Genomic DNA, 25,565 nt, shown 5'->3' with positions numbered 1-25,565 from the left:
GACGATGCAGTTTTCCTCTGAAGGATAACTTTAACCAGTGGGAGAGTTTGTAGGTTTTATGTACAGGAGCCCCTTTTTGTGTATTCTGCCAACTGACCTTCCTTATTCTTAAAAGAAACTACAGAGGATCTTTTCATTAGAGAAAAGTCATCAGCAGGATCTTCCACTGAGAAATGGATTGTGAAATGGAGCTGTGAAAGGATGACTACTCCTCACACACATGATCACCATCTTGAGCATGACAAACAGGCTCCTCACCTCGTCCAACACCACCCAATGGCCTGCTTTCAAAGCTGCCAGTAAGGGGCCATCACGCCAGGCAAACTCTCCTCCCTTGCCACCTTCAACAGGGAGATCTGCTCCAAACAGGTCTGTGATGTCCTTTGAAAAGGGAAGAAATGGAGAAAAGCCAATATTACTTTAAAAATCAACTAGATTCTAACCCCTAAATCTGAAATGATAAACACTTTGGGCTGGCATCACTACTCTTCCTTTCTACACCCAAGACAGAACTAACCAATCCCAGCCCTCTTTACCAGAAGCCCAAACATGCCCCAAGAACTTTCCCAACATGCTCCATATATTAATCAATTTGAGCTGGTACTCTAGATTAACAGTTCTCAACATTGGCTGTACCTGGAATTTAATTGACGGGCTTAAAAAAAAAAAAGAAAGCAAAACTCCATTCCAAAGGAGTCTCAATTTGTCATCTGTACCATATTTTCCTTAGATTGTTAAAAGTCATTTTATTTCTACTACTTTTTAAAAAAAATTTAAGCAAAAAATTAAGTGGGGTTATATTACAATAAATACCAAAGTGGATAATTCTCTCTCAAAAGAGAATTAGAATAAAGCATCCAGAGAGAATTAATATTATAGGCGTCAACAATTAACAAATCCAAAAAAATTTAGTTTGGAAGGTCATGTTGCTGTGGTTTTTACTATGATATGAAATATCTGAGGATACAGGCCCGGCGCCATGGCTTATGCCTGTAATCCCAACACTTTGGGAGGCCAAGGCAGGTGGATCATTTGACATAAGGAGTTTGAGACCAGCCTAGCCAACGTGGTGAAACCCTGTCTCTACTAAAAATACAAAAATTAGCCAGGTGTGGTGGCGGGCACCTGTAATCCCAGCGATTAGGGAGAGTGAGGCAGGAGAGCTGTGCCACTGCACAACAGTGCAGTGTTGCCTGGGCAACAGAACGAGATTCTGTCTCAAAAAAACAAAAAAAAAGAAAAGAAATATTTGAGGATACTGATAATGTAACCATTTCTAATTAGGAAACTATAAATTGACACAGACATTACTATCTATAGCTATCTCCATCAGCTGTAGGATGACCGAGCTTACCGTTTGCTCTGACAAGTTGATTCTAACAAGGGTATTTCCTGAAGCCTTCGCTAATGCTCCCACCAAACTTGTCTTGCCAACACCAGGGGAACCCTCCAGGAGAATGGGTTTCTTCAGTTTGGTAGCTCTTAAGAGCCTCTGTGCATTCATAGCAGTGGTCCCTGCACTGAGTGCATAGTCTGCAATATTATTCCTGTGTAGGACAGGTCCTTAAGTGGAGAAAAGCAAAGCCACTTATAAGCGGGACACCACCAAATCACATGTACACATCAACTTAAGATTTTAAAATTCTACCACGTGGGCTATCAGTTAGTGAAGTACCATTTGCAGTGAAAATGTTCAATCCCTATTTCAATATTTCCCCACTTTTAGATCCATAAAATGCTTTAAAGGAACAGCCAATAGCATGTTTTCTTCAACTGTGCCTACTACACAGATCTCTCCATCTCCTATACACATACATGTACATAGGTACATAAGTCTAATTGCAAATGCACACCTCTCCTTTCATAACCTACACCCTGAATCTCTATATGTACTTGTACAATTTACCTTCATATTTACTTTCCTAAAAACCAAGTGTAAGCTAGGCGTATGGGCCACGTGGTTCCACATAATCAATTTCATCCAATGTTTTTGGCCACCAAAACAATTCAGGACTACGTCCTTAACCCACAAGTTAACTGATATGCAGGACTAATAATGGTCTTGCAAGAGTTAACATTTGTGCCACTGTCTCTTGGAAGAAATTTTTGTTTTGTTTTCGTTTTTTGTTGTTATTGTTGTTTTTGTACACCAGTTTAAAGAGAGTGAGGCTAGGAAAACATTTATTACCTTACCCTTACCACCCCAGTTCTAGGCCACTAGCATATATCTCCTACACAGGAGCACTGAATCCTATGATGGCGGCTTACAGAAGGGATTTGATGGTTAGATAATACAGCCCATTAGGGATGAAGAGAGAATACTGCTAAGGAGAGATGGAACTCTGAGGAGAGGGGAAAGGGCAATGGAATCTGGACTGGTTATGTTCACCACTGAAACCGTAGTAAATTGCCACTGCAACTCCATATATTTCAGGCATTCATCAATTATTAATGTAGAGAGGACGGTGGGACAAGAAACAGAAGACCCTGCTATGGAAACAACATCCTGAAAAAGTAGGAGCACCTTAGAAGCAGCTAATCTAACTGCCTCATTTAAATCTTTGGTAGAGGCAATCTAGATAGAAAGAGAGGAAGAATTAGAACACAAACCCACTATCTCCTAGACTACTGCATTTCCTATTTAATCATTCACTTATCCATCAGAAATTTTCTGAGTGCCTATGACTATGAGGCTAAATGTCAGATGCCAGGGACTGGATCAGGAATGACACATTACCAGCCTTCAAAGGTTCACAAAACCTGTTTCTGTAAAAGATGATGAGGTTCTACAGCTAAAATACATTGTAGGCTAAATAGGTCTTTGCAAGCCACTTAAAAGTTTATTCTCAACCTTAGCAAAGTTTAGAGCTCTACTACAGGAAAGTTCCTAATGTGGGAACCAACTAATAAAAAAATAAGCACTGTATAAATCTATTTATAGATTGAAGTCTCTATTTCCCTCTATTTTTACATGCCAGTTATGTATTTTCAACCATTCCCACAATTATGGTTATTCCCAACTCAGAATCTAACTCAGTTAGTGCAAACATAATCATGAGTATTACACATTAAAACTAAGTCACAATAAAAGCCAAGTATCTATGATCTATAGAAAAGGAAAATTGGTTTTTTAAAAATCATTCTTACCCCTTGGTATAAAAAATGGATGAATTCCCCAAAGGTTATCTATTCCAGTGAATTCTTTGGCCTTCATTCTGTCATAAATCTTCAATTCATTTTTCTGATATTCTGTAAGTCGTACAATCTTGGCAAGCCTCTTGATAAGAAATTTCAGACATTCTTTTCGTGCCAAAAGGGCTGTACCAAACCCAGAGGAAGTTACCCCTATAAGACAGAGGATCACTCCATGAAGCAATAGGACAACACCAAGCTTCACCACCATTCAGCAGGAGCTCTGGCACAGGTTCCTGGAAAAAAGGGGCCTCAGCAAAACTGCAGCCTAAATGTGATTTCTAGTATAAGCAGTTCTAAGAAAGAAGTCTAACACCCATCCCCCACAATCTATGGATTATCAATTAAGCAGCAGATCATTCAGTAAAACACTCTAGACACTCAATGATAAATCAGCCTACATACAGTACCTAATGTGGCACTAGTAACCATTTTGATTTACATTTCAAATCTTCATGGCTGAAAAACCAGAACATAGTGATTTTTATGACATTAAAATAAACTTAAAATATTCAGGCCCATTATCAAAAAATGACTACTCATGTTAAAAATTGGCCAGTGCTTCTATTCACAATAGCAAAGACTTGGAACCAATCCGAATGCCCATCAATGATAGACAGGATAAGGAAAATGTGGCATATATACAGCATGGAATACTACGCAGTCATAAAAAAGAATGAATTCATGTCCTTTACAGGGTCATAGATGAGGCTGGAAACCGTCATCCTCAAAAAACTAACACAGGAACAGAAAACCAAACACCACATGTTCTCACTCGTAAGTGGGAGCTGAACAATGAGAACACATGGACACAGGGAGGCGAACATCACACACTGGGGCCTGTCAGGGGATGGGGGGCAAGGGGAGGGAGAGCATTAGGACAAATACCTAATGCATGAGGAGCTTAAAACCTAGATGACATGTTGATATATATCAACTTATGTATACATATGTATCCTTATACTTATGCATACTTATGTAACAAACCGGCATATTCGGTTTCTCTTCAAATAATCTGATCTTTTATTCTTTAATTCATAGCAACCCCACCTTTTCCTTTTTCTCCTTTTTGCCTTTGTTAAATGCCCAGGCATGCCACAATACCAGGCGTTCCTTTCCTTATTAAAAAAAAAAAAAACTAACTTTCTAACTCATTATAAACACCCCTTCCCCTTCCTCTCCACTTTCTTTTACATGCCCACCTTATCTAAAAAAATTCAAATGTCTAGCCAATCAAAATTAGTTTAACTTATACAATCCAACCCCAACCAATAAAAGAAAAATACAACAACAAAACTTGCGTCAAAAAAAAAAAAAGGCTCTCGTGCCCTTTGTTCAAGTGTACTCTCATGGCAACTGGCCAAAAAAATACCCCTCTGCACAAAAATAAAATTGCTTTGCTAAAAAGCCTTTGTTCAAGTGTTCGATGTCTTTAAAATTTTAAGCTTTATTCCTAACACTTAATTTTAAGCTTTATCCCAGAACTTAATAAAGTTTAAAAAAAAAAAAGGCCAGTGCTTTAGAAGCAAAGACATTTCAACAGCCTTTACTTTACTCATAATCACCACTTCATGTTTGTTAAGTACCTGGTCTACCAGCTTTGAGAAATTGCAGCGTATCTTGTGTGCCAACCACTCTTCAAAGAGTACAAACAAAAGAAAAGCCATTCTGAGTTTTGGAAATGTTCTGTGAAGTGATTCGGTAAAATAGCTGGGTCAGAGGCCTGGGCTTGTTCCATTTCCTATGCCCCTCTATTCGAGCCCCTTGTCAGCTACCAGACAATACCAGCTACCAGACAACATACCTGAACCTATTCCATCTATGTACACCAGGCATGCAGCATGGACAAAAGATGTCACAGTGGAGATGGTCTCTGGCCTTTTCGAAGCAGCTTCCTCCCCCATTTTGTTCATGAAGTTAACCCAGGACAGGATGTCTCTGATACTGACCACGCACTTTCTGCCAAACTCTTGGTGGATCAGCCAGTCAATGAAATCCAGCATCACTTCAGGTATGTCAGACCCTAAACACAAGAAACAAAAAAGCATTTGCTGTTAGCGGGAGATCCTAGAACAACAGTTCATAATCTGGGACACACAGGTGGCCTAAAAGGGGTCTTTGCTCCTTCTAAGCAAAGTTCTGTGAATGTACATGAATGCTTTTTCTAACAAAAGCAGTCTGCAGCTTTGATCAAATTCTGAAAGGATTCATCAATAGCAGTCCATCCCTATCCAAAGAACAAAACAAAACCTTGGGAGTTACAGTTTTAGACACTGACCTGAAAACCGCCCAAAGAAATATTCATTTGATTTGAGTTAGGACACAGTTTCAAACTCCCATCACAATTATTTTAGAAAATATGCAAATTTTATTATATCTTATAATTTTACTTGTATTTTAAATGTGTTTTTTTCCATTTAATGTAATAAAGAATGTCATCTTTTCAATGCCATTCATTCAAGTTTTTGTTTTTGTTTTTGTTTTTTTATATCTATGCAGCAATCAGAATTTAGCAAATTAGGGGGGTTCACAAATTTTGTTTCATGAATCAAGTTGAATATTCTAATTATCACAATTTCCTATCAGATAATATTTGTCTCGAAATAAAGAAAATACTTTAGTACATATAGAGTCAAAGCAATCCCAATTAAATTGAGTGGAGTACTTTATAAAACGTCTTAAGTCAATAGTAGACATTTATCTATAAAGTATGAATACCAAATAATATTTTAAAAAGAAAGAAAAGATTAGAAGGAAGCACTGCTATAATATAAAGCACAGCAATAGCCTCCAAAGCTACATATATTATGAATGAGAAGAAATGTAATGGGTTGGAAGAATACTGGTAACAACAACAACAAAAAAAACTCTTTAAAAAGGAGCTTAAGGCCAGGCACGGTGGCTCACGCCTGTAATCCCAGCACTTTGGGAGGCCGAGATGGGCAGATCACCAGGTCAGGAGATCAAGACCATCCTGGCAAACATAGTATCTACTAAAAATACAAAAAAATTAGCCGGGGGTGGTGGCGGACACCTGTAGTCCCAGCTACTCAGAAGGCTGAGGCAGGAGAATGCATGAATCTGGGAGGCGGAGCTTATAATGAGCCAAGATCATGCCACTGCACTCCAGCCCAGGCAACACAGCGAGACTGCATCTCAAAAAAAAAAAAAAAAAGGCTTAAAATGACAAAGCAAGGGGGAAATTTCAATAACAATGAGGAAAGAAATTAAATGCTATTTCAACTAGACAGTAAATACCAGTACTTAGATTCACACTTCAGAGAAGAATAAATTCAAGGTAAATTTAAAAAAAAAGAAAATGAAAAAATTAATCCATTAATAGAAATTAAATTATGATCATTTAAGAAATAAGATCATCAGAGATAAATAGGTTCACATATGTATTTTTAGTTCACATATGTATTTTTAGAACAAATATGAAAAGGTAACAGAATATTAAAACCTATGATAAATGTAATGAAGTGTATCACGCCAAAAGACATAATGAATACCAAATGCAAAATGATTCATTTATTAAAAATAAAGGCGGGGTACGGTGGCTCATGCCTGTAATACCAGCACTTTTGAGAGGCCAAGGCGGGCAGATCACTGGAGGCCAGGAGTTCAAAACCACCCTGGCCAATATGGTGAAAACTCATCTCTACTAAAAATACAAAAATTAGCTGGACATGGTGGCACGTGCCTGTAGTCTCAGCTACTTGGGTGGCTGAGGCACGAGAATTGCTTGAACCTGGGAGGCAGAGGTTGCAGTGAGCCGAGATGGTACCACTACATTCCAATCTGGGCGACAGAGTGAGACTATGTCTCAAAAAAATAAAAATAAAACACAAACAATGTTCCATGTTACTAATAACAAAAGACAAGAAATTTTAAACCTCCACTAAACTAAAAAGGATAAAATAATGGATTTTACTGTATTTTTAAAATGAGGCCAGGCACCATGGCTCATTATCTATAATTCCAGTTCAAGACCAGCCTGGCCAATATGGCAAAACCCTGTCTCCACAAAATACACAAAAATTAGCTGGCCACGGTGGTGCACGCCTGTAGTTCCAGCTACTTGGCAGGCTGAGGTGGGACAATGGTTTGAGCCTGGAAGGCAGAGATTGCAGTGAGTCGATATTGTACCACTGTACTCCAGCCTGGATGACACAGCCAGACCTTGTCTCAAAGGAAGAAGGGGGAAAAAAAAGAGAGGGAGAGAGAGAGAGAGAGAGAGAAAACTCCCTGATGGAGGGACTGTGGCAAGCAGGCACATTCACTACGTTGCTGGCAGTGTTGTGAACGATACCATCTTTCTGGAGAGCAATCTGACCTTATCTAAGGAGAACTATACAGTTTCTTATCTCTACTTTTAGAATATAACATAAGGAAGTCATTATAAATGATAGTTGTTTTTTGGTTTTTTTTTTTTTTTTTTGAGATGGAGTCCCATGCTATTGCCCAGGCTGGGGTGAAGTGGCATGATCTCGGCTCATAGCAACCTCCACCTCTCGGGTTCAAGCAATTCTCCTGCCTCAGCCTCCTGAGTAGCTGGGACTACAGGCACGTGCCACAACGCCCAGCTAATTTTTGTATTTTTAGTAGAGACGGGGTTTCACCATGTTGGCCAGGATAGTCTCGATCTCTTGACCTCGTGATCCACCCGCCTGGGCCTCCCAAAGTGCTGGGATTACAGGTGTGAGCCACTGTGCCTGGCCGATAGCTGTTTTAATGAAACAGAATGGTTCATTAAAGCTGTTTTAATGAAACATAATGTACCGAATATTGGTACATTAACCAATGTAACACAGAAGTACTGTTTACAAAAGTTTGAGATTATAAAAAGCAGTTTATGTGCCTTTCACAGGTCAATTTTTTTTTTAAACACATCAATTTCTCAGAATCTTTTTTTTTTTTTTTTTTTTAAAGACAGGGTCTCACTCTGTTGCCCAGGCTGGAGTGCAATGGTATAATCATGGTTCTCTGTAATCTTAAACTCCTAGGCTCAAGGGATTCTCCCACCTTGGCTTCTTGAGTAGCTAAGATTATAGGCACGTACTATCATGCCTGGCTTTTAGAATCTTTTGTTCATACTATGAATATATGGATAATACTATTACAGAGATTTGTGAACTAAAAATACTAGAGAAATTAAGTAGAACCCACAGTGGTATTTATATACTCATTAAGATAATACAATAAATATAAGTACTACAATTAGGATCAGAATTCAATTTAGAAGGACACTATTAGTCAAAATATTAAATTCGGCTGGGCACGGTGGCTCACGCCTATAATCCCAGCACTTTGGGAGGCCAAGGCGGGCAGATCACGAGGTCAAGAGATCGAGACCATCCTTGCCAACAAGGTGAAGCCCCGTCTCTACTAAAAATACAAAAATTAGCTGGGCATTGTGGCACACGCCTGTAGTCCCAGCTACTCAGGAGGCTGAGGCAGGAGAATCGCTTGAACCCAGGAAGCGGAGGTTGCAGTGAGCCAAGATTGCACCATTGCTCTCTGGCCTGACGACAGAGCAACACTGTGTCTCAAAAAAATAAATAAATAAATTCATCAACTCTTAACTATCTTTAAAGAAAATCTAAAAACAAAAAGCTATGTCTAGTTTCCTGTTTTATACTTCACAATTTTTTAAAGAAGTTATGATGTGTGCCTTCCTGATCTATTTCTAGAAAATAAAACTGAATTATTAAGCCACTTCCCTTATTCACCATGTTCCCTTCAAGGTCTCTAATGCCTCCCTGGGAAGTCTGCTGCTGTGTAGCCTAGAAAGCCTGGAGTAAACAAGTTCCTTAAGGACAAGGTGTGGGGCTCAGAGGTAAGTCCTCAGGGCTCCCATGCTTGCATGGAGGACACGGGTGATGCAGCAAGCATGGTCATGACAGCAGTTGAACCCTCTGTCATTCTTATCACAATCCAAATAACAAAGGAATAAGCATAGCCCATAGGAGATGAAGAGGTAACTTCCTGAAGGAATCCAGCTCCAACACAGAGCCAAAAGATAAATCATGCTTGATTAACGATTTCTGTCTTCAGGCCTGCTTTGGCCTTCTGGTTCCTGCCTATAGTTCCTAGCACTTAGCGAGGGCAAAGCAGGCGGGTCACTCGAGCCCAGGAGTTCCAGACCAGCCTGAGCAACATGGTGAAACTCAATCTCTTAAAAAAACACAAAAATTAGTCTGTCTTGGCAGTGCATGCCTACAGTGCCACGTACTCGGGAGGCTGAGACAGGAGAATCACTTGGGCCCAGGAGGTCAAGACTGCTGTGAGCCGTGATTCCACCACTGCACTCCAGCCTGGGTGACAGAGACCTTGTCTTCCCCGAACCCCCTCACAAAAAAGTCTGTATTATACTCCTTTTACTGGCATTCTCACGATAAATGTGCCACTGCAAACAGCACACAAGAGTCATGGGTTCTGAGTTCTGACGCTCTGAGCCTGGGCCTTGGACCAACATTAGTGGCATCACCTGAGGGGAGGCCTTGTTAGGCAAATTCTCTGCCCCTGCTGATTGAGAAACACTGGGTGTGGGGCCCTGGAAGCTGCATTTCAACAAGCCCTTCAAATGAGTCTGACAACTAACTACAGGCTTAGTCAGTTCTTGTGCCACTGGGTGACTGTGATATTGGTAAAGACTGTAGAGAAAAAAGGAAGTTCAACAAGGCATGGGGAATTCTGGCCATTCAAGCAGCAGTGTGTATACTTATAAATGTGGCAGTTCACCATGGGCCATTCTTAAAAAGAAGTCTTTGCTCAGATGACTAAAGAGTCAGTGTTCCCTAAAACACCACAGGTGAGAATGGGTTCCATGCAGATTAGATGCTCTCCACAGCTACTCTACTCATTTTTGAAAATGTGCGGAAGGGCACCTTTAAAAAGCTGAACATAGCCACAAATTCCAAGTTCAAAGAAGCAGATATCTTTTTTAAAATTCTTTAAGAATATAAAAAATGATCCAAAAAACTATGTATTATAGTCTTGGAACCACATCTGGGTTCTAAATTTATTCCATTGAATGTCTAAGATAAATATGCAGACATCAAACCAATACAGGCTTCAAAAACAAAAAGAACCACATAGTAAGAGTGTTGACTCTTATTGGTTATTTTAAATTGTTAATTCTAGGTTATGGATATTAATCTATTTTCCTCAGGATTGAGATTTTTCATAACAAAAATTATTTATTTATTTTGAGATGGAGTCTGTCACCCAGACTGGAGTGCAACGGTGCGATCTTGGCTCACTGCAACCTCCACTTCCTGGGTTCAAGCGATTCTCCTGCCTCAGCCTCCCGAGTAGCTGGGATTACAGGTACCCGCCACCACACCCAGCTAATTTTTGTATTTTTAGTAGAGATGGGGTTTCACCATGTTGGCCAGGCTGGCCTCAAACTCCTGACCTCAGGTGATCCGCCCACCTTGGCCTCCCAAAGTGCTGGGATTACAGGTATGAGCCACCATACCTCGACAAAAAAATTTTTAAATAAAGTGAAAGAATAACATATTCATATATGACAACTAAAGAAATGCAGCTGGAATTCTACAGCCATTGTGTCAAGTGGTAATGATGAAAATATGAAGATGGGACACTTTAACAGAAGATAACAGAAAAATACCATATTCTCGTTGTCTACTTTGTTTCATTTATTTATCTCCTTTCTTCTTACAACACGCCATATACATACAGGGCTAACGTCTTGTAAGAGATCCCTCAACTCCCAACACAAACCCTGCTGTGATCCAATACTACCATCACCACCTGCAAACTCTCACCTTTAGGATCTATTCTGCCCAGACACAATCCTGGACGAAGATTATGATTGATTATCTGAATTAAATCTTCACGGCTTATGCTTTGAGGGCACCATACTTCTGTAAACCGGTTTCTTAAGGCAGGAGACAGCTATAAGAAACACAAAACTCCAACATGAATTTTTAAAACTATAAGGAAAGCTGTAAAACAAGTCTTGAAAGAATGTTGTTAGCTGTTAAGTCCAACAAATACTACACACTTTTTTTTATTATTATTTATTATTTCTACTATCAGATATAATTAATTGAAGACGTACTTTGTCTTGGCTCCTTACATTCCATGACACCTTCCAGTATCATCATCACTTTCTTAATAGACATGGTCCACAGGCCTTACAGACTAAGTAGTGGAAGCAGGATTCCAGCCAGTCCCAGTCAAATCTGAACTCTTCCCCTTAAGTAAAGATTCTTCCTTTTACTTTACCTTTACTTTGCAACAGGTACATAAATAATACTTCAAAGAAAATAAATACCTCTCTTCCCACAGAGAAGGGCAGCCTGATATAGGAGGAAGAAACTTCTTTTATGTGGCTCAAAGGGAGTGTGATTTTAAAAAGTATATATTCTACCTCTTGAAGAACTAGAAATTGTTTAGCCACTCCAGTCTTAGGGCCTTTGCCCCTGTAGATTCCTTTTCCCCCCACAAGCTCAGTTAATACTATTCACAAATGTTTGCAATGCCCCATAAGCATCATTACTGGTTTGTCTGATTACTTTGTTATTACTTTCCTTTTACTTGATGATCATCTATCTGGTCTACCACAGAGACCCGGGAATAAAGAATACATGTGTGTACCTTATCAGTATCCTAGACAACCAGTACCTCTGGCGTCCAGCATCCTACCTTGCTCTGCTTGTTAGGCATGCAAAACTAAAAAGTAACTTTCCTTTGGGTAAAAGTCAGCAAGCATTTACTTAAGGAAAACAAGATAATCTGACAGCCAAGCTAATATACACAAACTTGAAATCAGACCTCTCTGTGGCATTTCTACTTGCCCAGAAGACAGTTTTTGTATTTTGAATGTGATGTATTTTATTCCCTCTTTTCAAAGCATATCTTGAAGCATAGAGACAATCTTTCATCTTATGATACTGAGGAAACCTAGGCCCAAAATATCATTTCAGCTACTCACCAAATTACCAACACTCTAATTGCCCTATTTAAGACCAACCCCTCTGTTTCTTCTCATCATCCCTGACCTGTTAACACCACTCTCTTCCTAACTTTAATAGATCGGGATCCTACACATAGTGTTGACTTCTCTACTGAAAGGTTTCTTGAGCCAGAAACCAACAAGGTTGTTGGTTCCCGAATATATCTGAACACAACCCTCTGAACATAGGAACTACCCTCTGCCCTTTACTTTACCAGCAGTCTGAAAGTGACACACATAACCCTTACGAGAACAAATAAGCTCCATCTACAAACCAGAAGAGGTTCCTGGTTGTGACGTTTTTGTCACTTTAAAACCACTCATGAAAGCAGAGGTGTGTTTAAGAAAGTGGACCCTAAAAACAGAGGTTACATTTAAATTTCAGATCCAACTTTTCTCATCCATAAAACTACAATAATAACTTTCTTGCAGAGCTCCTGTGAGCTTTCTCAGGGTAACATATGTAACGGGTTAGGTAAAGTGACTGTAACAATGACATTTCAGGCACATACACAAAGTGAGATATCAAATAAGGAGATATTTCCGTGTCAGAATTGTTTTCTAACCCAATAATTATTTTTAAATATTTTTGGGTTTTTAAACTTTTACCCAGTTTTTACCTAACATAAAATTCTAAATCCATTATTACATACTATATTTACAAGTACCAGTAAGCTGAGGTCAAAAACTAGAAAGAAAATGTGCATCAGAAAAGTTTTACCTCCTTTTTTCCAAAGTCACCCCCAGGGTTCATGGTTGCTAGAATACGAAATTTTTTCCCAGCAGTCAACAGCTCTACTTCACTATCCTTGTCCTCTGGACTGCCTTTTTCAGCTAATACCAGAGACTTTTCTACTTCAAGGACACTAAAAGAAAAATTGAAGAACACTGAAAAGGGCTTATACAATCTCTCTATTTTACAGTCTTCAACGTTCTCTAAAAGAAAAAAAAAAGTTATCACCTATCTAATGAATTTTTACTTTAGTTAACGGTTTCCTATCACAAATTTTAAAATGACTCAGTATCTCAATTCCTGTGTAATAATGGCTATTTCTGATCAGGAAAAAAAAACTTTTCTACTTATAACCTATTAAGGCATTGGTCTTAAAAATAAATAACTTGCAAGAAAATAAACAAATTGCATGCCTTATCATAATAGCCAACAACTAGAAAGAACTCAAATATCATCGACTGGTGAATGGATAAACAAAATGTGGTATATCCAATACTATTCGGGATAAAAAGGAACAAACTAATAATATGTGCTGAAATAGGAATGAACCTCAAAACATTAACGCAAAATAAGAGAAGAGACCTTTTAACTGAAATATCCAGAAAAGACAAATCTACAGAGACAAAAAAGAGATTAATCAGAAATTTAGTGTAATGAACACAAAGGATTCTATTGAATGATAGAAATGTTATAAAACTGGATTGTGGGCCAGGCACAGTGGCTCTCGCCTGTAATCCCAGCACTTTGGAAGGCTAAGGTGGGAAGATGACTTGAGGCCAGGAGTTGGAGACCAACCTGGCCAGGATGGTGAAAACCCATCTCTACTAAAAATACAAAAATTAGCAAAATGTGTTGGCTCATGCCTGTAATCCCAGCTACTCGGGAGACTGAGGCACGAGAATCACTTGAACCCAAGAGGCAGAAGCTGCAATGAGCTGAGACTGTACCACTGCACTCCAGCCTGGGCAATACAGCAGGACACTGTCTCAAAACAAAACACAAAAACTAAATTGTGATGGTTGCAAAGCTTGAAAACACCTTTGCAAAAATTATGAGTGAGAAAAAAATCTAACAAAAAGTTATGACAGTAAAAAAAAAAAAACCCACAAAACCTATCCTAACTGACTCCATCTTTCTTCTAGCCTCCAAGCTGCCCTTGTTCATTCCTGGGCGTAGACCAAGTAAAGTACAGGAGAAATTTAGTTTATAGTTTAACTTTAAAACAAAAGTAAAAGCCCCTCCCCAAAACTAACCCCCACCTTCATAAAACTAACCCAAGGTTAAAATTATGGCTCAGGACACAGCCAGAGGTCACAAGATTGAATAACCTTTTCAACTGCTCCTATAACATCTCTATTATAAAACCTAAGATTAGTATTTAAGATACTTTTCAGACCCTGATTCTGGCAGAATGGCTAGCACCACCTAGAATGGAAATCCATACCAAGAAAGTTGCTTAACAGGTCTTACGATCCCATGAACTTATTCAGGCATCAACTTCCTGTGATTTCAACTTTGTCCCAACAGCATTCCCCATTCCTTAGGCCTCTGACCCTAGCCTCGGCCAGGCACAGTGACCACGCCTGTAATCCTGGCACTTTGGGAGACAGAGGCAGGAGGATCACTTGAGGTCCGGAGTTTGACACCAGCCTGGCCAACATAGCGAAACTCCACCTTTACTAAAAATACAAAAATTAGCTGGGAGTGGTGACACATGCCTGTAGTCCCAGCTACACAGGAGGCTGAATGAAAAGAATGGCTTGAACCCAGGAGACAGAGGTTGCAGTGGGCCAAGATGGCATCACTACACTCCAGCATGGGTGACAGAGGTAGACTTCGTCTCAAAAAACAAACAAAAAAACCCTAGCCTCCAGGCCGGGAACAGTGGCTCGCACCTATAATCCTAGCACTTTGAGAGGCCAAGGTGGGCAGATCACCTGAGGTCAGGAGTTCGAGACCAGCCTGGCCAACATGGTGAAACCCCATCTCTACTAAAAATGCAAAAATTAGCCGGGCATGGTGGCACACACGTGTAGTCCCAGCTACTCAAGAGGCTGAGGCACGAGAATAAAACCTGGGAGGTTGAGGTTACAGTGAGCTGAAATCACACCACTGCACTCCAGCCTGGGAGAAAGGGCAAGACTCTGTCTAAAAAAACAAACCAACCAACCAACCAACCTCTATCTTCTAAATTTTTAGGGAAGCTGATTTGAGTAATAAACTCCTGTCCTTCCACTTGGCTAGCTCTGCAACTACTAAATTCTTTCTCTATTGCAATACCACTAACTCAGTGACTCCGTTCTATGCATATAGCTTGCAAGAAGAACCCATCATGGGATTATAAACTTACTAAAACTCACTGAATTATGCATGTAAACTATATCTCAAAAGAGAAAAAACGGGTGTTACTACATCAAGATTCATATTGGTCTGAGGTCTAATGATGGCTTACAGCCATGGGATAGGATTCTGACTACAGTTCTTTCAAAATATTAAGAGAGTAGGCCTATAATTCACCTTAAAAAACAGTTTTGACTTTGGCTCATGTTTTAGCCCTGCCATTCCACGATCCCATTGTTCTGGTTATTTATAACAAACAAACAAACAAAAAACCTAGAAATTTAGGAAACATTGAATGCTAAAGCCAAAAGACATGGTAATACACCAATAATTTCAAGCATTTACTAAGGTGCACCTATGAGGAGTATTACTGTGCACAAGATTATCTATAAAAATCACATCAATCACCTGAGCAAAAATATCAAACACAAGGCAAACCTCTCAGGCATGTACCTGTTGAGTCTTTCCAAGACAGAGTCATCGGCCAATGAGATCTCATCCAAGAGGAAAAAGCCATCCTCCTTCATGGCCTGAACCAGAGGCCCATCATGCCACTCAAAGAGTCTTGATGTGTCAATTTCTTCCTATAATTTGAAAAAGTGGGGAAAATTAAAGGGCAGGTGGCTCCACAGACAATATACATGCAGCTGGCTGGTGTTTCCAGGGGTGAAGTAGGCATTCCGAGGAAAGAAAGAATCTGAGAACAGGAGATAGAACTTGCACACCAGAATGCCTATTAAGGCCCTTGTAGACCAGAGAAAATCTGCAGATATGCACATTTAACCAAACCAGAACCCAGCTCCAGAAACCCCACCACAGACTCATGCACAGCTAACTGCAGTTTTTTAAAATAACTGGAACACTTGCTGCTGGACAAACCTTGTCGTTTGGCTTTTGTCTCACTGGCCGCAGGCCACCCAGGAAGTCTGATGTCTCCATGTGTAAGTGGCAGCTGACAGAGTATAATTTCTGATTTGCCAAGGCTGCAAATACCTGACAGATAGTAGTTTTCCCACACCTGTTAGAGATATGCAACTGATTAACAAGGTATGTGTTTCAAATACACATCCATAAACACCCCCCTCAGCAAAAGAGAAGAACCACTGTAGGAGTCTCACTGCAGCAGCAAACAGTGCTGGCCAATGTGGAACCTCAACCCCAGGCTCACGGCACCCCTGTGCACGACTGCACTCTCCCATATTCCTTACCCAGAAGGTATGTACTGCACAAACACCATCCTAGTTCTATCAACAACCACCGTCTGGGCGCAGTGGCTCACGCCTGCAGCCCTAGCACTTTGGGAGGCTGAGGCAGGAGAATCACTTGAACCCGGGAGGCGGAGGTTGTGGAGTGCCGAGATTGCACCATTGCAGTCCAGCCTGGGCGACAAGAGCAAAATGCCGCCTTAAAAAAAAAAAAAAAAAAAAAAAAAAAAAAGCCACCACAAAGGGAGGGAAAAGAAATCTAATCCTTACAGACTTTATAGACTTTCAAGAGACACTAGTTTATCTGCTCTTCTCTATACACGTATAGAATGAATCTCACTGTTTAAAAGAACAGACAAAAACTGCCCTCAATGCAATGAAGCAAAAAATCATTCTTGCCAGGTGCAGTGGCTCATGCCTGTAATCCCAACACTTCGGGAGGCCAAGGCAGGAGGATCACTTGGGCCCAGGAGTTTAAGACCAGTCTGGACAACACAGTGAGACACCATCTTTTTTTTAAGGCAGGGCTTCACTCCTGTTGCCCAGGCTGGAGTGCAATGGCATGATATCAGTTCAGTGCAATCTCTGACTCCCAGGCTCAACCGATTCTTCTACCTCAGCCTCCTAAGTAGCTAGGACTGCAGGCAGACGCCAACACAACCAGCTAATTTTTGTATTTTTAGTAGAGACGGGGTTATGCCATGTTGCCCAGGCTGGTCTCGAACTCCTCAGCTCAAGTGATCCACCTGCCGCAGCCTTCCAAAGTTCTGTGATTGCAGGCATGAACCACCACAACCAGCTGAGACTCTGACTTTACAAAAAAAATTAAAAATTAGCCAAGGGTGGTGGTGCATGCCTGTAGTCCCAGCTACTTGGGAGGCTGAGCCAGGAAGATCACTTGAGTCCAGAAAGTCAAGGCTGCAGTGAGCCATATCACACCACTGCACTCCAGCGTGGACAACAGAGTGACACCGCTATCTCCAAAAATAGTAATCATAAAGTCATTCTTTTCCATAAACAAAGAACTAGTCTGAAGGTAGAGGAAACTAAACAGTAACAGATCTCTTAGTTTCTTCTTGTTTATTTTTTAGAGTACATGTGCAGAATGTGCAGGTTTGTTACATAGGTATACATGTGCCATGTTGGTTTGCTGCATCCATCAACTCGTCATTTACATTAGGTATATCTCCTAATGCTATCCCTCCCCTAGCCCTCCACCTGCTCTTAGTTTCTTCCTTAAAAAGAGAAAAAAGAAGAAGGAAGAAAGGGGGGATTAATACTTTCATGAGTTTTTCAGCGATAACTCACGTAATCCCATGGAATTGAAATGAACCCTCATGAGTCACTGTCACAGATCTTTACCCAGTGTCTCCAACCAGCAGCACAGGTTCGCCAAATTCCAATGCCCTTCCCACCAGCATCGCGAGTCTCCGCATGCCCTCAGTCCACACGATGTGGCCGAAGTTAGACTCCAATGTGGATATCTGAGTAGACAATTTACCTATCCAAGAAAAAATAAATATTTAGATTCTAATGAGTACAACTCAAATCATACTCCTCTAGGGATTTTGGCCTACTCACCCAGCAATTTTACAACATTTTCTTTGGAGAAAAGAGATTGAGGACACAATTTTTTCTTGAAATGTTTCTCAAGGACTTCTTGAATCACATCGACTTCCTCCTGCTTCCTGACTCGACCTGCCAGAAGCATGTAACCTGGGAGGAGGAGGAGGAAGAGGAGGAAAGGAATCATCAAGTGTCTACTGGAAACACCAAGGGACATTGAGAATATGGAACAAGAGCAACTCTCATATGCTGCTGGTGAGGCAGAAATCTGAAAAACTACATGGGAAAACTAGGAGAGCCTATTACAACTAACCATACACCTGCCCTATGCCTCAGCAATAGGACTTCTAGTATCCCCAAACACAAATGAACACATGTGTGTCAAAAGACATACACACGATGTTCAGAGAAGCTTTATTCATAACTAAAAAATTAAAATGATCCAGATGTCCATAACCAAGAGAATGGATAAAGAAACTGTGGCATCTTCATACAGTGGATTACCATATAAAAAGAAAAAGAAAAAAGAATGAAGTCCTGATACACATAACAGCATGACTGAATCTCACTCACATCAGGTTTAGTGAAACACCCAGAACCCAAAGAGTACATACTGCATGATGTCAGCTAGGTGAAACTCAAGGACAGGCAAAATTCTTTTCAATCAGATTAGTAGCGATAATCAGACGGGAGTCAGTTAGTAGTGACAGTAGTCAGGGTAGTGGTTACCTCCACTGGCAAGAGACCTACTGAGTTATTGGAAATATTCTAAATCTTGGTCTAGGTGATGCTTTACATGGGAAAATGCTTTACTGTATGTTACACCGCAATAAAAAAGTTTTGCTGGGCACGGTGGCTAACTCTTGTAATCTCAGCACTTTGGGAGGCCGAGGTGGGCAGATCACAAGGTCAGGAGTTTAAGACCAGCCTGGCCAACATGGTGAAACCCCATCTCTATTAAAAATACAAAAATTAGTCAGGCATGGTGGCGCATGCCTATAATTCCAGCTACTCAGGAGGCTGAGGCAAGAGAACTGCTTGAACCAGGACCCAGAACCAGGAGGTGGAGATTACAGTGAGCTGAGATCACGCCACTGTACTCCAGCCTGGGCTACAGAGGGAGACTGTCTCAAAAAAAAAAAAAAAAAAAAAAAAAAAAAAAGTTTTTTAAAAAATATTCCTCTATGTAAATATTCTTTACAAGTAGAGGAAAAAATCTCTTCTACTAGTTTTACATACTCTTCTTACTTATTAACTAGCCCATTAATCAATCATCAGCACTTTTCAGATCAGAAGATTCTAAAACACTGTGTATCCTATCACGAACAGTAACACATTTTTCCCATGCATTAAAGGAAAACAACAAAATCTGAGTCTTGGGTTATATAAATTCTTTCTCTCAGAATGCCAATGTTTTCTGACATATCAACTTTCTGTATGTCTGTAAGGCACTAGCCAGACCACCTATGGTGACACTGCAGAAAAATGGCCCACAAAGCTACCATCAACCATCTGCCTAAACTCCCAAAGAGGCTATGCCCATATCCTGACTCTCCCATGTGGCTACCTGAAGCAAAGAGTAAGAAAACCTTAGCAACCAGTCCTTATTAGCACGGAGGCCTGCAGGAATAAGATCACTTACAAAAGCTGTTAGAACTGGAGGGAAACAGGCTCTCTGGAATACCTAGTCAAATGTATGTATCAATCACAATGTGAGGCAAGATTTGTTTTAATAAAAAGTTCGACACTTAACAGAACTATATATTGAGAGCATTTGACTGAAAACACACCATCATTGGCTAAATGCTGTAGCCAGTCATACTCCTTCTCAGTCGGCTCAGCCAATCTGTATCTTTCAGCCCATCGGAACAGATCACGAAGGGTGATGAAGCCCTGCTTTCCAGCAAACACTGAAGAACTTCTGCGATAGGACTGTTGAAGTACCAAAACAAATGAAAAGTGGCATTAGCTGCAATGCTTGGTAAGTTTGTAGTACAATGTATATAAAATTTGTAACAAATTTATGCTCCCATTAAAATGATTTCATTTCACTGAATAAGATTAATTTTTAATGCAAATAACTTGTAATATTCTGAAGAAAAATGTTCAAATTTATCTTTAAATTAATAATATAAAATGGAATTCCACATTTCTTATGCCACATAGAAAAAAGATGATTAATAGTAATGCAAATGGGCCAGGAGCGGTGGCTCACACCTGTAATCCCAGCACTTTGGGAGGCCAAGGCGGGCGGATCACGAGGTCAGGAGATCGAGACCATCCTGGCCAATATAGTGAAATCCCCTCTCTACTAAAAACACAAAAATTAACCAAGCATGGTGGTACACGCCTGTAGTCCCAGCTACTCAGGAGGCTGAGGCAGGGGAATCGCTTGAACCCAGGAGGCAGAGGTTGCAGTGAGCCGAGATCACACCACTGCACTCCAATCTGGCAACAAAGCAAGGCTCCATCTCAAAAAACAAACAAAAAGTAATGCAAATGGTGGCAAAGATGCAGGAAGATTAGTGAAACAATGTGGAACCATAATGATAGGAGTCTTCATTATGATTAGCTTTCTAAAAAGAAGTTTGACAATGTATACTTTCTGATAAAGAATACTTTTGCCGGGCAAGGAGGCTCATGCCTGTAATCCCAGCACTTTGGGAGGCTGAGGCAGGCGGATCACGAGGTCAGGAGATCGAGACCATCCTGGCTAACACAGTGAAACCCTGTCTCTACTAAAAATACAAAAAATTAGCTAGGCGTGGTGGCGGGCACCTGTAGTCCCAGCTATGTGGGAGGCTGAGGCAGGAGAATGGCGTGAATCCGGGAGGTGGAGCTTGCAGTGAGCTGAGATCGCACCACTGCACTCCAGCCTGGGTGACAGAGTGAGACTCCATCTCAAAAAAAAAAAAAGAATAATTTAACTCCATAAGATAAATGGAATTTGTAAAGATCAGCTGTAGCTTTGCAGTTGACTAGGGCGAGCCATAAAGAATTGATCTCTTTAATTATGTCCATTCAAGGACTATATCCATTTAAAAACCAAAAACTGCAGTTTTTCCTAAGCCAAATTCCATTCTAAACAAAATGCTTCAATATTATGAACAAATACAAAATTATCATCATATGTAAATATCAGAAAAATTTTAATGACGTAAACTTGTTGATTGATAAAAGAAAACTAAAAATATATATTAGTGGGAAGCATTTAAAAGACCTCTACTTGAAGGCCAAGAACTGTGGTTCACACCTTTAATCCCAAAACTTTGGGAGACCAAGGTGGGTGGATCCCTCGAGCCCAGGAGTTCGAGACCAGCCTGGGCAACATGGCGAAACCTTGTCTCTACAAAAAAAAAAAAAAAAAAAAAAAAAAAAAAAAGTAGCCTGGCATGGTGATGTACATCTGTGGTCCCAGCTACTAAGGAGTGAGTAGTCAGAGATGGGAGGATCACCTGAGCCCAGGAGGTCGAGGCTGCAACGAGCTATGATTGTGCCACTACGCTCCAGCCAGGACAACAGAGTGAGACCGTGTCTTACCAAAAAAAAAAAAAAAAAACCTCTACTTGGAAAAATACATCAACAGACAGATTCTTTTTTCTAACAAAAGAAGCCATGAAATTTTGATCACCAACTATAATCAACACATTCCATTTGAAACTATGTACCTGAAGATCCAACATGACTTTAACCAACTTGCTGCAGTAAGAGGGTGGCAAACTACACCGCTTGTGCAAGATTGTTTCCAGCTCAGAGCTAGGTAACTCATCAAAGTGCAATTCCACAAACCGATTCCTGAAGGCTCTAGAAAGGACCTAGACAAAGCACAGAAAGAATACGGTAAAAGGTGCCTTTTAATTTCCAATATGGAGGCTCTGACATTCACCATAAAATATTAAAGGAGAGGTAAAAACATTTCATCCTTACTACGAAAAATCTACGATCTGACGTGGTAACAAATTGAAGGAAGGAGAAAAATGCTACACACCTTTCTGCCTCCATAAAGTCCTGGGGGATTTTGGGTGGCAAAAAGCATAAACCGAGGGTGTGCTTTAACAACTTCCTGTGTTTCTGTTACGAGCAATTCACGGTTGTCATCCAACAGCCTATTCAGTGCCTCTAACACATCAGTAGGGGCCAAATTTAATTCATCTAAAATAATCCAATAGCCTTTTCTCATAGCATCAATAAGAACACCTAGGAAGAAACAAACAGTGTATAAATCAGTCCAAAGTTTTAAAATGTGTTATGTACAAATCAACAAATCCTAGGTTATCATTAAATTTCAAAGCAAATTAATTTCTGTAGCTAGTCTTGCCTGAAAACAAATTATGACACTGCAGATCAAGGAGGAACAATTTTCAATTAAAATAGTCCCTTTTTTCCCCACAGAAAAGAATCCAAGGCTGAAAATACCTCATGTTTCTTGTATAATCTTTCCCCTGCAGTCTAATTTCATTTAAGTCACCACATTCTGTTGTCTATTCTCAACTTCCTTTGGCTAACACCAACCCCATTCTCTGAATCCCTAGAAAATAAAGCAGCAGTTCAACTCCCGTCTTGAAAATTTGCCCCTAGTCCTGTATACAGCCAGCAAGGTTAGTAGAACCTAAAGAAAGCCTGCAACTTATGCATCACCCCTTAACTACCTTAGCTCAGGCATCAAGAAAAGCTGGTTGTTACAGCAAAGGTCCATGTGCCTCTCAATTGGAAAGGATGAAGAATATTACTTAAGGAAATGTGTGTGAAAGAATAAACACCTATGTTCATGGAATGGAATCTTAACCCTACCTTCTTTAAACACAAGCTTCCCTGAGGAGTCAGATGTATAACAACCAATATACTCCTGGATATCCGTGTGTTCATGATTGTTAATACGCACACAGTGGTTGCCAGTAGCTGCAGCGAGCCACTGGATCAGGCTTGTTTTACCAACTGATGTCTCTCCCTGAATCAGCACTGGATAGGTTCTGTAAAAGATCAGCCAATTAAGCAACTTAAAACAACAAAAAATTACAAAGCTGAGAAACCAGAACTGAGTATTGGTTTGTTTTGTTTGACACAGGGTTTCACTCTGTTGCCCAGGCTGGAGTGTGGTGGCGCAATCATAGCTCACTGCAGTCTCGACCTCCCAGGCTCAAGTGATCCTCCCACCTCAGCCTCTTGAGTAGCTGGGACTACAGACATGCACCACCAAGACCAGCTAAACTCTGCATTTTTTTTTGCAGAGACAGAGTTTTGCCATGTTGCCCAGGCTGGTCTCAAAACCCTGGGCTCAAGTGATCCAACCGCCTTGGCCTCCCACAGTGCTGGGATTATAGGCATGAGCCACTGCACCTGGCCGAGTACTGTTTTTTGTTTGTTTGTTTGTTTTCTAAAGAATGACAACATCATTTAACAGCATCATTAAAAGAGCATTTTTTTCTTTTTTTTTTCCTTTTTACATTTCTGGAAATTGCAAGAAGCAAAGAACATTTTTATTCCTATACACTGAGAAGTTTCTTTGTAAAAATTATTCCTCAAAACATACTAAGGAAAGCAATACCAACTATGCTGGCAACATTTGTAAGAAACTGTAAGTAGAACTTTTACTCATTTACTGAATAATTTGTGGTATTTATCAGCAAAATAACAAAAGACAACTTTAAAGATAGATAAAATCATCTGCATCCATAGTGCTCCCTCCAAGGCTGCACAACTAGAAACAATGTTTTCTACCATATAGTAGACTTTTGTAAGTAACTGTTCAGTTGGCCAACGAATAAGAATAAAGCTCTCTGAAAGTTAAGGAAGTTAGACCAAAATGTCATCAATGCCTACGCCTGTATCAAGTTCAGGACAGCGAGAAAAAAGCCCACACACCCTGCAGAGACAACTCGGACTATATCTCTCAGGTTCAGCTTCACAGAAGATGTGAGAATGTACGTCTCATCTATTGTAGGCTCCTTGTCTCCCACCGCAATCCAGTAACCTTCAACCTGGATAAGCCGACCTCCTTTTGGCTCTGGAATAGGCTGAAAGACACAGAAGTTCAAGGAATAACCCACAGTTGTGCATTCTTTCAGAGAAGGGCATAAAGTAGGAAAAGAGCTGCTTGTTGAACAAGCTGTCTTGTTCTGCATACTTTCAACATTAAAACTGGGTGAAATATGAACATAAAATTATGAGGAATGACAACAAAATGGTGTTATATATTGGTTTTAAAAATGAAGTGCAGTAGGTGGGTTTGGAAAAAAAACTGAATCAAAACAAATTCCCAGAATGTTTATGTATCAGTTTTCTTCTCTCACATATCAAAATGCCCACTCCAAGTATTTTTAACAAAAACATGAATTTCACATAAACCATGTTCCCCGAAAAAGGGCCAGTGTTGTAGTAAGGAAGGAGGTTTTGCAGTATCACACTCTCGATTGCCTGGAAGACATTAAAAATAAAACTGACTTTTCAGAGCAACTAGACCATTATGGATAATGTTGTGGATAATGACATAACTTTGCTGAGATATGGTTTAAGTTACTAGGTTCGATTATATAAATTCCCATTTTTATAAGTAAAAGAATCGCTAAATGGTGGTCAAATCTGTAACTACGGAAAAGCACTCTTCTAGAGCATTTGGTCCGCAGATTTCAAGCTACACGTCTAGGCCCTGCTTTTAAGGCCTCCTCAGTTGAGTTGAGAAGCAACAGGGGGAGGGGAGGAAGGATCTTTTTAAGTTTCTGTCACACCCTGAGGCACACACACAAAAAAAGACCAACTGGAAGAGACTGGTATTTGATTACAACAATGGTAAAAGCAAACTTGAGTCTTTTCTCAATGTTTTCACAATTTACCAAAAGTATTTATGCATGTGTTACTTGTACGATTTTTTAAAAGGCTAAGTCCAAAGAAACCCCAAGTCCCAAGGGCTCTCTCTTCCTAATGAACAAGCAATCAACATGTAAACAAGCCAATTTACATGTTGATTGTGAGTCAGTTTCTCTCAGCCTCTTTCAGTCCCATGCTCTTCTGTAATTTCCTGTCAAACCCAAAATGGCTATTGTTTATAATAGTGCCCCCACTAATGCCCCCTCAAAAAAGGCCCAACCATCAATCAGAAGGTATAGATTATACTTAACGGTGTAGTTAAACTATGCAGATAGTGAAACTATGGTGTACCCATCCAGTGAAATTATATGTGGCCCTTAGAAGGCATGTCACAATGAATTCTGGTACAAAAACAAAAATATACCCAAGATTCAGTTAGTTTAAAAAGGAAAGCTACAGAATATTCTTATGGGCCAAGCACGGTGACTCATGCCTATAATCCCAGCATTTTGAGAGGCCGAGGCGGACAGATCACGAGGTCAGGAGTTTGAGATCAGCCTGGACAACAAGGTGAAACCCAGTCTCTACTAAAATTACAAATATTAGCTGGGCATAGTGGCATGTGCTTGTAATCCCATCTACCCGGGAGGCTGAGACAGGAGAACCACTTCAGCCAGGGAGGGGGACAATGCCGTGAGCCGGGATTACACCACTGCACTCCAGCCTGGGCAACACAGCA

The 25,565-nt window shown here is 40.3% G+C and overlaps 1 protein-coding gene across 2 annotated transcripts in view; it reads right to left on the bottom strand.

Moving 5' to 3' along the window:
- Positions 1–25,565, bottom strand: part of MDN1 (midasin AAA ATPase 1) — a 185,073-nt gene that overhangs the window by 93,887 nt on the left and 65,621 nt on the right. For both annotated transcript variants that reach the window (XM_073022587.1, XM_038002256.2), the window contains exons 23-37: positions 23,885–24,036; positions 22,814–22,992; positions 22,011–22,219; positions 21,691–21,837; positions 19,813–19,954; positions 18,038–18,172; positions 17,819–17,957; positions 16,131–16,269; positions 15,705–15,835; positions 12,900–13,044; positions 10,986–11,115; positions 4,997–5,215; positions 3,148–3,345; positions 1,355–1,563; positions 259–381 (exon numbers count right to left, since the gene is read on the bottom strand). In XM_073022587.1, the coding sequence (XP_072878688.1) occupies positions 259–381; positions 1,355–1,563; positions 3,148–3,345; positions 4,997–5,215; positions 10,986–11,115; positions 12,900–13,044; positions 15,705–15,835; positions 16,131–16,269; positions 17,819–17,957; positions 18,038–18,172; positions 19,813–19,954; positions 21,691–21,837; positions 22,011–22,219; positions 22,814–22,992; positions 23,885–24,036 (2,397 nt within the window). The remainder of the gene's footprint in view (positions 1–258; positions 382–1,354; positions 1,564–3,147; positions 3,346–4,996; positions 5,216–10,985; positions 11,116–12,899; positions 13,045–15,704; positions 15,836–16,130; positions 16,270–17,818; positions 17,958–18,037; positions 18,173–19,812; positions 19,955–21,690; positions 21,838–22,010; positions 22,220–22,813; positions 22,993–23,884; positions 24,037–25,565) is intronic.

This window comes from Chlorocebus sabaeus, chromosome 13, assembly GCF_047675955.1.
Source record: "Chlorocebus sabaeus isolate Y175 chromosome 13, mChlSab1.0.hap1, whole genome shotgun sequence".
In the NCBI taxonomy this organism is placed as follows: domain Eukaryota; kingdom Metazoa; phylum Chordata; class Mammalia; order Primates; family Cercopithecidae; genus Chlorocebus; species Chlorocebus sabaeus.
Note: the sequence above shows the minus strand (reverse complement) of the source record. Positions and strands in the feature narration are given on the sequence as shown.